The following is a 12,018-nucleotide window of genomic DNA, read 5'->3' on the forward strand; positions in this document are numbered from 1 at the left end:
GTGTTTCACATTCCCTCTTCCCTCCAAACCCTTGGCAACTACTAATCGTTTTACCATCTCCATAGTTTTGCCTTTTCCAGAACGCTATATAATTGGAATCATACAGTATGCAGTCTTCCCAAACTGTCTTCTTTCACTTATCAATATGCCTTTAAGATTCACTCATATCTTTTTGTGGCTTGACACCTTAGTTCTTTTCTCTCTAAATAATATTCCATTGTACCACACTTTATCCATTCACTTATTGAAGGTCATTTTGGTTGCTTCCAGTTTGGGGCAATTTAGAATAAAACCACTGTAATCATTCATGTACAGGTTTTTGTGAGGACACAAGTTTTCAGATACGTTAGGTAAACATGTGGGGGCACTAATGCTTGATCCTTTTGTAAGACTGTTTCCCTTTGTAAGAAGCTGCCAAACTGTCTTCAAAGACGACTGGGACATTTTGCATTCCCACCAGCAATAAATGATAGTCCCTGCTGCTTGCTAACAATTCCTATCGTCAGTTTTTTTTGATTTTGGTCTCTTTCATTTGTGTGTAGTGGTATCTCGTTGTTTTCTCTAATCAAAAATTATATTAAGCATCTTTTCATATGCTTTTGTGAGGTGTCTGTTTATTTCTAATTGGGTACTTAGTCCTTAGGATTTTCTACAAACAGGATCATATGGAATGTGAATAAAGAGAGTTTTACTTCTTCTGTTTCTAATCTGGATGGCTTTTTTTTCCCCTTGTCTGACTGCACCGGCTATAACCTCCAGTATAATGTTGAATAGAAATTGCAAGAGAGAACATCCTTGCTTTGTTCCCAGTCTCAAGGGAAAAACATTTATTGTTTTGCCATTAAGCATTAGGTAGCTGCAAGTTTTTCATAGATCCCCTTTATGAGGTTGATAAAGTTCCCTTCTATTTGTTTTTGTTGAGAATTTTTTAAAAAATCAAAAATGGTGTTGGATGTTATCAAACACCTCTGCATCTCTTGAGATGATTATGTGGTTTTTGTCTTTTATTCTATTAATATGGTGTGTTACATTAATAGATTTTGGGAAGTTAAACCAAACATGCAGTCCTGAAATAAATCTTCCTTGGTCAAGGTATATAATTCTTACATGTTGTTGCATTTGGTTTGCTAATATTTTAGTCAGAATTTTTACAACTATATTCACAAGGGATAGTGATCTGTAGTTTTCTTATTTCATGTGTCTTTGTCTAGTTTCATTACCAGAGTGATACTGGCCTTATAGATGAGTTGGGAAGTATTGTCTCTTCTAATTTTCTGGAAGAGTTTGTGAAGGATTGATTGCATTCTTTCTTAAATGTTTGGTAGAATTTGCCAGTGAAGCCATTTGGCTCTGGGCTTTTCTTTGTGGGAAGTTCTTAAATTCCTAATTCTCTCTCTTTGTTATTGATCTATTCACATTCTCTATTTCTTCAGTTCGGTAATTTGTGCCTTTCTAGTAAAGTATCCATTTCATCTACGTTAACTAATGTGTTGGCATACAGTTGTTCATAGCATTTTCTATAATCCTTTTATTTTTTTTATAATGTTGGTAGTTATGTCTCCACTTTAATTCCTGATTTTATTAATTGGAATCTTCTTTTTCTCGGTCAGTCTGGCTAAGGGTTTGTCAATTTTGTTGCTCTTTTCAAAGGATCAATTTTTGGTTTCACTGATATTCTCTATTTTTTTATTCTCTACTTTCTCTTCTAAATTTTATTATTTCCTTCTTTCTGCTTGCCTTGGGCTTAGTTTTCTTTTCTTTTGTAGATTTGTGAGGTAGCAGGTCAGGTTATTTATTTGAGATTTATCTTCCTTTAAAAATGTAGGCATCCATAGCTATAAATTTCTTTCTAAGCGCTGCTTTAGGTATTTTGTATCTTTGTTTTTATTCATCTCAAAGTATTTTCTAATTTGTCTTGCGATTTCTTCTTTCACCTATTGGTTTAGGAGCGTGTTGCAAAAGTTCCACATATTTGTGAATATATATACCTTGAAATGGGGAGATTATTTTGGATTATCTGCAGCCCAGTCAATTCATATGACTACCATTTTTACGTGCTGATACATTTCTTACGCAAACTCTTAAGAGGACGAGGATCTTGTCCTATGGTTCAATGACTTCAAACTTTCATAAATGGAAAGTTTGCATAAACAAAACTTCTGTCAGCATAGATTTTATCAAGTTTCCTTCGTTTTCATTTTACAAACTTAAAAACATTGGAAAAATTTAAATTTTTACCAGTAACATGTGACTCCCTGGTTGCCGAAGGACCCTGGCAGCTCTCGTAATGTGTTCTATGGCTTCCTTGAAGAATACCATGGAATGAGAAATCTAGCAGAGGAAATGGGACAAATCAACTGATTACAGGTAAAGAAAAATGCTCATTATGGTTTTATGTACAAGGATTTCAGACTTGTATGTGTGAGAACAACTATTCTAGTAATGTAGTAATCTAGTCCCAGTAAATTGGTTTACATTTATGGAAAATAAATTTGCACAGTGAAGACTGTCCCCACGCCAATATTCTGGGGGTGGTGGGGGGTGGTGGTCACAGGCTTGAGGAAAGAGAATAAGACGGAGAACAACAGCATCCAGGCAGCTTTTCTATCACTGTGTCTTGGGGCAGAATGAGTGGTGGGAGGACGTCTTAGGATAGTAGCTTACGGTATCTGATTTTGTTGGTGTCTCTGTTCCAACACATCTCTGCCCAAAACAACAATGGGAAAGACATAAATGAGTCACAGCCAGTTTTCTGCTCCTTGCTGATATTCTGGACCCTGGTGCCAGAGTCTCTCTTGCATTTCTTAATTCCACTAACTCTAATCATTCAACTCCCTACAGCCTCAATCATGCACCTTGTTTTTAAATTTTTACCCTATTAATGAGACAAAACAAGGTGAAACACTTTAAAACTGTATTTCTAATGGTCTGCATTAAAATGAGGACACATTTTTTTCTCGAACTCTGTAACGCACACACATCTTAAAGATATTTGATTTTATATACACGTGTGTGCATATATGAATAAATATGTGTACAGATATAGTATTCCGCAGATTTTTATATAGTATATGTGTTTACCTCCAGAGACGTTAAACTCAACTTCATTTGGAATTCATTAAGTACTCTGGCAAGTTTATTATAGTCATTGGTATTCCGATAGATCTTTTTTCTATGAGGCTTGTTTATATCCAAGAAATCCACAAATACAGTTGAGTCATTCATCAGTGTTTCTTTGGTCCATCGAATCTATTGTAAGATAATAATTTAACAGTATCTGTTAATAGCACAATCCTACTTGTTATCAAAATTAATGCAATATATCTCTATCAGAAAAGCTCTAGCACCACACATCCAGACCTCAGGGTTTCTTAACCATTTTTGTGTCACAAAACCCTTTTTGGCAGTGAAAACTGGGGACTCCTCAGAGTAGTATTTTAAACTGCATATAGCAAAATATAAGGGTTACAAAGACACTGTATTAAAATATAGCTCTATCTAAGGACTCTTTGAGGGTCTATAGGCCCCAGGTTAAGAACCCCTGTTGTGGAAATAACATCTTGAAGTCTCACCGACAACCTGAAAATCTTCTCTTAATCAATTGTTAATTACCACCATAGATCTGTAAGCTTCCACACCTGCTTTTTGTCCACGTGGCAAACTCTTGCCTATCTTTCACACCATGGTCCTAGGACAGCTCCTCCTTGAAGTCTGGCAATTTCCCTCTCCCCTAAAACCAGGTAGAGAAAATTCCTTTTTCTTCCATTGTTCCAGCACTGTGGTATGGAGCACAGGTCTGTCACAGCACTCACAGGAAGGTGTTACACCTGTGAGTGTGTCAGATGCCTCGAGGCGGGGCCCACACTCCTCCACGTCCTCATTTGGTGTCTGGCACTAGAAGTTCTTACCAGGCACAGAGATATTTGTTTAGCAAACAGCTAAAGGAAGGTTGAGGGGCAGGACAGCACAACCCTCAAGAGAATATCTGGAGCCAGATATCTTGGGTTTGAATAATGAATCTATCACTGAAATAGCTGTGTAACTTTGGACAAGTTTTTAACCTCCCTCTGCCTCAGTTTCTTCATTTTGTAAAATGAGGATAATAACAGGACCTGTTATTTCAAGGATATTATGGAGATTAAAGTGAGTAATGATATGAAAAACTTGTTGTCGCGCAGCAGACCCTGCGCGCTCCGCCATTTGTCACGCGAGGTGGCCTGCAGGGTCTCAGCTCCGGCTCCCCACATAAGAACACAGGATATGGTGAGGCCATAGATAGGGGAGTCATACCACTATAGTCTCACTGGAGGCTGGAGTCACACGACCTGCAACCTGCTATCCGCTTCTCTGCCTGCCAACTGACCGACTGACCAACGAATGCAGCAGCGGCAGTTATATCAGTGGCTAATGGTTAACTGGTTACAGCTGATGGCCAACTAGCCACAGCTGATGGCCATCTACTACCTGAGCCAGCGCCTTTCCACGTGAGGCCGAGAGCCTGGAAACTGCTCTCTGGGATTCTGTCCCCACACTTGTAAAATAGTGCCTAGTACATTGTGTTAACTATAGTTAGAATTACTACATTTTATGTTCTAAAACGCCAACCAGCCAAAGAAGTTATAAAATGATATTGTACAAACCCCAGTTCTCACAGGAGTAGTTTACATCCTTAAGACATGAAGGGAGGTTTGGCGAACATGTCTTACTCTGGGGTACTGTAGTTGTCCTTGCTGCCCACAGGGCTGACTCCTGCTAGGGCAGACCTGCTCCCGTAAGTGTCTGCTCATCTTCTGCTGCTTACATCTATGCCTTGGTCTCGCAAACGTATAAAACTGAACTGCAACCGGCACTTACAGGGAAGGAGTTTAGAAACTTCCCCTGGGACAGGAATAAGCTCTCTTAACATAGTTATTTTAGCAGTCTCTACATTGCTTCGTGTATTTCTTTATTCAGCCATTCATCCCAGATATATTATCAAACTAAACTGGGAGTAAGGGAGGATGTGAAACTCTGGAGATTCAGGTAGGGATAAAAACCAGTGACTTTGTTCTCATGGAATTCAGGGGAGAGAGAGAGAGAGAGAGAGAGAGAGAGAGAGAGAGAGAGAGAGAGAGAGAGAGAGAGAGAGAGAGAATATTACATTATAATAAGTTCTGTGATAGGAAAAGCCCATAGTTCTATGAGAATACAAAAAGGGACACAACCTGAAGAGGGTGTAGTGTTGGCCAGAAAAGACCACAGAGAGGAGCAGCATGAGCTGATCTTGACGGATGAACAGGAGTGAGCCAGGTGAAGAGACCTAGTAGTGTGAAGGCAGAGGCAACAGAGACCGTGCTGCATTCTGGGTAGAACAGGAAGGAGCTACGCTCCGATTTCCGTCATGAATGGAGGCTTGGATGGTATGCCAGTCACTGAGGTAGGGAACCCCAGGGCAGGGCATCTGGGTGGTGGAGAGAGTCTGGAGGATGAAAATTGGGCGTGGTTTTGCAAATGGTTTTGCAAATTTAGTATGAAGTACCCAGAGTAACATGAGACAGACTTAGAAGTCAAACCAAGGTCTAACTCTAGAGTTGAGGCTCTTTCTGCCAAACCACCTGCCTGTGTTTGAAATGTGGATATAAGGTCTAATTCTTTTCAATATTATAATAGCCAACATTTCTTGAGCACTTACTATGTGTCAGAAACTGTTCTAAACACTTTATATAAATTACAGTCATTAATTCTCACCATAGTCTTATCAGGTAGGTAAAATTACTCCCCTGGAGGAAACTGAGACACAGAGGGGTCATGTGTTCAAGGTTCCACTGCTCATAAATGGAGGGGCTGGGCTTTGAACTTGGGCAAAGCCTGTGTTTGCAACCTCTATATTCAACTGCTTCTCATACTGCTAGGTAAGAAAAATGAGAACAGTAGAAGAGTGGGCTGCAGAGTCTACAGTCTGAGTGGAGGAACTAGGAACAAGATGAGTCGGAAGCATCACCAAAGAGCTGGCCCCAAGCAGGGAAAGAAGAAGACTGCAGCTTGTGTAGAGCCCTGAGAGATTCTAGACAAGTGAGTGGAAGTGGTGGTGAAGGTGGAGACAGAAGAAGAATTACCCCTGAGTCCTTAATGGATTTCTTTTACCAGATATTAAAATAAAGATTGGATGGTAGAAGTGATGGGGATTAACATGAGTAATGAGTATCAAGAAGGGTCTGAGCTGAAGAACAGAAAACTTAGATGTAAAGAAAGTAATGATGGGAGTGTCTAGAAAAAAACTTTAAAAGCTTTCTGAATTTGTGACTTATCTAAAAACATGTATGTATACATACGCAAGTACATATATATAACCAGACACACATTGAAATATGTGTTATATTCTGAGTTTACATGCATGTGTGTATCTCTATGTTTAAAGTTTGTATTCCAGAATTCTTTTTATTTCCTGGACTACTATGAATAGGGTGAGAAAGTGGCACCACCAAAGAGAGAGGAGGAGTCGCCTGTGGACAGGAAGTCCAAAGGACTTCCTTAAGCCTCGGGAGGAGTGGGTTAGCAAAGAGGGCCTAACAATGGAGTCAGCTCATCACTCCCTTTAGTTACAGCCCTTTCAGTGTGAATCAGTTTACTGCAGCGCTTTCTTCTGTGACCTCGGAAGCTGAAATTCAAAGGGCTGGAGAGGGATGAAGGGTCTATTGAGGTATCCAGAGTGTACACGTCTGCTAGTCCTTTCGGAAAATGCGCACTTTTGAGGTTCCTAAGAGGCCGAGTGCATGAGCAAAGGCATCCAGACCTTCTACCTGTCATCCTATCAAACCTATACTTAGAATTAACAATGTGTCCTTCACTAATATTACAGAGATGTCTACATACTTTTCTAAAACAACACTTTTGCCCAAGACACCATTTAAAAGAATTTTTTAAATGTAAGTTTACCTGAAAATAATTCTCAAGTTCCTTTGAAAGAAACTGATAGAAAAGCCCTTTTTCAGTATGTTCGACTAAGCGGTCATGAAACACTCGGGTGGCTTCATGAACAAAGAACAGAGCAGCCATCTCTCTGGAGTTAATAACAGCCTTGTCAGCTTGCAGCAATCCTAGGAGAAGCTATTCGGGATTCAAAAAGAACATTTTTTTTTTAAACATTAGAGAGAAGTATGTGAGTAAAGGCTCAATTTTTGCAGGTTTATGTTTCCATAAAAATAAAAAGTTATCCAAGGTAAGAACTGTCAATTTCTATAAATGATAATCTGGAGTTTTGATGAGCTGGGCATTATAAGTCAGGGAAATCTAGCACAGCATCCCCGTTCGAGGGAGAAGGTTTAAGGACATCTCAGCCGTGGCTAGTGGATGCCTTGCATGGAAGGGCAGGCAGCCGTGAGTCTCCACCGTGGTGCTGACGTGGGGGTAGGGGATTGGCGGTGATATAACAATGCTGCTTGATGTTATGTTCTCAGGTCCGTAACTTGGATTAAGAAAACCCTTATAACATATTCCAAACATGGTATCTGCTGTTTTGGGCTAAAGTCCCACAGCAAGGAAAGATTAAATTCAAAAACTGTTTTTCTTAACATTTTAATTCTGAAAATTACATGTTTGACCACAGCTGATGACTAGATGAGCAGTGTTGGCAACATTTCCTGGTGTAAAAAGTAAGACTTATAAAAATTCAAGCGTGCTTATGAAATGCATACATGCCTTCATTTTCTGAGAGCTGCAGTGAAATCTCAGAAATAAAGCAAAACCAACAGTTATGTTATAACCTTGTCATTTCTTTCCCTGATGAGAATCTTAGCTAATATTCTAACATTCTTAGTAGTTTTATCATTGAATTCTCTGCATGAAATTATTTTAACAATTCTTTTTAACTGGCTCATGGGATAAGCTACTAATAAGTTGCAAAACTAATCAATTTTAATTTCCCATTTTTCCCCTTCTAAGAATTTAATGTTGACAGTATCAGTAAAGAAAATGGGGAGAGAGATAATTCAGTAAAATTACATTTCCTCCACTTAAACTTTAAAAGTAAGTTAGAGAATGAATTTTAAAACAAACCTTGAACATATCTCGAAGATTAAACACGTAGTGACATTTCGCTGGAGTTGGTAACATATTCTTACATATGTGATAGTATATAGCTAGAGAACAACATATTATTTGATCCTTACTTTTCTGAACATCAGCTGTGAAGTTATTGACGGAGAAATACATTCCCAAATGAGCCTTTAAAAATAAAATTTTATACGTTAGTTTGCCAAAAAATTTAAGCACTATTTCTAGCTAATTCCTACTATAAAGGAGATTTGTGTACTATAATGGAGGATTAATTTCAGTTATTTCATTTACAGTGTTAGTAATTAGAATCCATTTTAAACAGATGGCAGACTAGTAAAAGGACAGTCTGGGAGTTGCACACTGGGGAAAATTCCAATTGGTCCCAGTTTGGTGAATGATGCAAAGGCACATGATTGTTCTCTGGGGACAATTTATGCCCCACCTGTGTGTATACCAGGTGTGCTGGGAATTTTTCCATATTTTTGCTCCCCAGTAGATGTTACTAGAAAAAATATAGTGACGGAACTATTACCTCAGTTTGGATTGGTATATGCATATAATTTCTTCTACATCAGGTATTTTTAGAGGTGTGGATTATTGAGCACTTACAGAATTACCAAGTGCTTTTTGAAAAATGGATTTTAATAATTAATCTTTAAATTGTATATTATAAAGAAGAAAAGCAAATGATTAGTTTTGATGAATTTAATAATCTTGCATAAGATTTATTTTTCTAATCAAACGAGGTTTCAATTTGAGCCACTTTTCTAATAAGATATTTCAGATTTTTTTCTCTCATTATTTTGTATTCTATAAGGAAATGAAAAGAATAAATCAATACTAGCAAAAATCCTGGTGTGCTTGTTAATGCAGATTCCTGAGCTCCATCCCAGATATAGTGAATCAGAATAAAGTCTTGGGATCTACATTTTAAACATTCATTAAACATGCACTATGTGTGTTTCTTATGTACTCTAAGTTACGTTTTTGCTATTTAGAGACAGACTATAACAATAGGCCAGAAAATGTAATTCTTATGAGAATTTCTTTCAATATTAGTGGTTTTCAGTTCTCCCATTTTCCCTTATACTACGGAATTGACATGTTTTTTTCTCCGTAAGACCGCACTGGATGTCTTACCTGGAAAATAGTACGTAAAGCACTTTGTGGAGGATGAGGCAATACTAGAATGGAAAAATGTTTGAGAAGACGTGGGCTAATAACACTCTTACCAACGGGAGGAATACAGGCTGCAACTAGAGAGAGATCTTGAATATTCTGTGGGAAGAGTAAAAAGGAAGAGTAACTAAATGTATCCGTAGAAAGTGAAATATATATCCATTTGTCAGCCTCAAATGGACAAAAGATTTTAAAATGTTAAGGCAGAAAAATTATTTGCTGCAAAACAAAAATTATGATGGCAATAGAAGTAACCCATCCTAAAATGTAACGTCAAGACACATTACCTCTGGGAGGCTTTCTACATGTCATCAGGAAATAGCCTATTTTTAAAAAAGCAATCACTGGAAAATAAGCAGTATGTTACTGAGGCAAGGGATTCTGGTGATAAGTGAGAAATCAGGAGAAGAGCCTGGTGAGTATGTCTAGAAACACCAGGATTGGCTTGGGGTGAGAAGATGCTTGACTGTTTATATAATAGCCATTTAACATCTTACAACATCAGAGCACTGCAGAGCCGGGTGGAATCACACCACAATCTAATCTACTCATAATGGGGTGCGTTTAACCACGTTGTTCCTACCTGTGTCCATGCCCTCGGCCACAGAAATCCCACAAAAAGCCTGCCTCACTATTTTCTTGTCAGTTCAAGGAACTTCTTCAGGCCGTGCATTCCACACCCATTTCTTGCCTTCTCTTTCCCCCCTACTCTCCTGAGCTCTCCTTGGGTGGGACTGCACCTGGATTCTTCTCTCTGCACTGGGTTGATGGCTGATTCAGACAGTTTGACTGGTCTTGGAGGTGACACCACTCACCAGCCAGTGTGCGTCATCCAGGATCCTGGGCCCAAGTTTGTCTGAGACAAGAAACTGTAACGTAATCATTTAATTTTACAGATGGGGAACTGAGGCCCAGAATGCTTAAATGATAAAGTCAGTTCTGGAACACAGGGCTTAGGATTTCCAGAGAAGACACCAAATAATGAAAACAAATTTAAGCCATTCTGATTTGGTTCAATATAATAAAAATAATTGCACAGAAATAGCTCCCTGGGAATTTTTTTTTGACTTTGCAATACTTCTGTAAATCCTTGATCTATGTTCTTAAAAACAAAGATGCAGAATACTCTTACACAGAGACTAAAGATGTATTTATTAGGCCACATTTCCATTAGCTTTTCTCATATGCATTAACTGCTAATGCATTGAAAAATTTGGTTAACTATTAACGTGCTTAATAATAGTGAGCATTATTTGATTCAGAAATTAAAGCGACAGGACACGCTTGCAATTTTTACTAAGATTTAATCCTACTAAAAGTAGAATTTCTATGAACCCAGGGACCTGTGCTAAATTGCAAAGATGTAATTGGTATGGTTAAACTAGGGTTTCAACTTTGCTCTACATGTCAATTCCACTGGATTGTCTAATCTCATTTAATTCACACAATACTGTCATAGATATGTAGTTTATTGTTAAATAACAATATTTAACATGAACAAAATCTTAGCATATACTGTACCTTCCATGCAATTTTTTCAGTATCATAAACTCCTCCCAAATCTAATAATTGCCTGATTAATTCCAGGGGTGGCTGTGCTCCATACATATCTGTTTCTGGCATACTCAGATCATCAATGAATATTACAATCTTAAGGAAAACAAAGGTTTTAAAACATATTCATTAGTATTACCTTTCTTTACATTACAAATTAGGAATATTAATTATGCTATGATGTAAGAACAAAATTATATGTAATGACATGTCTTTTTTCTATTAAAAAGCAGGAAGCCAAATCCTAGTTGATGATATGATTTTAGAAAAGTTTTCAAAATAGCAGAAATTGTACTACTCAGTCTTTATAGACGTACAAAAATTATGTCTAATAAGAGCTAGAAATGTATTTGACGCTAGCTAAAGTCATCTAATTGTGACTATTACAAAGGGACAAACATGGTTATTATTTACTTATTGAGGGTCTGCTACTGGTAAGTCACTGTGTTAGGTATTCATTTCATATGTTGCCTGGTTTAGGAATAAGACTATCACTTGGAACTACACTTCTAAAATTCTGCTGCAACTCCTATTGTCATGAACCCACAGCAGAAAATTCAAACACACTGCCAATTTTTAAATCTGCGTTACTTTCCACATTTGAAAATATTCTGCATTGAAGTGTACTGATTGCAATCTGTGTGCATCAGCCACGATACTTATTTCTGTAAAACAAGTAAAAACTGACAAAATACAAATAGCCATTTATTTCGAATTACCTAATTACTTAATTTGTGTAACTGGCAATATTTTTCTTCTTTTTTCTTCTTTTTTTTTTTTTTAGTAAGATGCTCAATTTCCCCTCTTTAGTATCGCATACTGGATGATTATATGCAATACCAGACTGGTTTGGCCAAATTTCTCTTGTCTTCATTTTTCATTTGTGTGATTAGGTTGGGCAATTACTATCCTTTTCAAAATCCCTAAAATGCACCCACTTAGCCAAAGACCTGTCAAATTTTTCCAAATCTTGTTAAAATTAAGGAAATCTGAAGCAAACCCTTAAAAGCTCTTGAAATGGATAGCCAGGAGTTAAACTCAGGAGTTCCCAAGGACCCCAGGTAATTTTCTTAGTAATGACTCCTGCAAATCTCTTGACCCTGAGCATATTTCATGGTACTGAACTAGAATCACTGATTATAAATGTCAACTGTGACAGAGGGTTTGGTTTAACAATCGGACAGCTAATCATGTGCGAGGCAGACAGGGTAAGAATCAGGAACGCTTAACACCACTTCAAGTAGGTGCTGT

At 37.8% G+C, this 12,018-nt stretch overlaps 1 protein-coding gene across 1 annotated transcript in view; it reads right to left on the reverse strand.

Annotated features, from left to right (window-relative positions):
- The window catches only part of DNAH14 (dynein axonemal heavy chain 14), a 202,746-nt gene that overhangs the window by 74,217 nt on the left and 116,511 nt on the right, over positions 1-12,018 (reverse strand). The window contains exons 48-53 of the mRNA XM_074316462.1: positions 10,735-10,863; positions 9,175-9,312; positions 8,035-8,202; positions 6,916-7,086; positions 3,082-3,249; positions 2,239-2,331 (exon numbers count right to left, since the gene is read on the reverse strand). Of these exons, the coding sequence (XP_074172563.1) occupies positions 2,239-2,331; positions 3,082-3,249; positions 6,916-7,086; positions 8,035-8,202; positions 9,175-9,312; positions 10,735-10,863 (867 nt within the window). The remainder of the gene's footprint in view (positions 1-2,238; positions 2,332-3,081; positions 3,250-6,915; positions 7,087-8,034; positions 8,203-9,174; positions 9,313-10,734; positions 10,864-12,018) is intronic.

The sequence above is a fragment of the Rhinolophus sinicus genome, linkage group LG12, assembly GCF_036562045.2.
Source record: "Rhinolophus sinicus isolate RSC01 linkage group LG12, ASM3656204v1, whole genome shotgun sequence".
In the NCBI taxonomy this organism is placed as follows: Eukaryota; Metazoa; Chordata; class Mammalia; order Chiroptera; family Rhinolophidae; genus Rhinolophus; species Rhinolophus sinicus.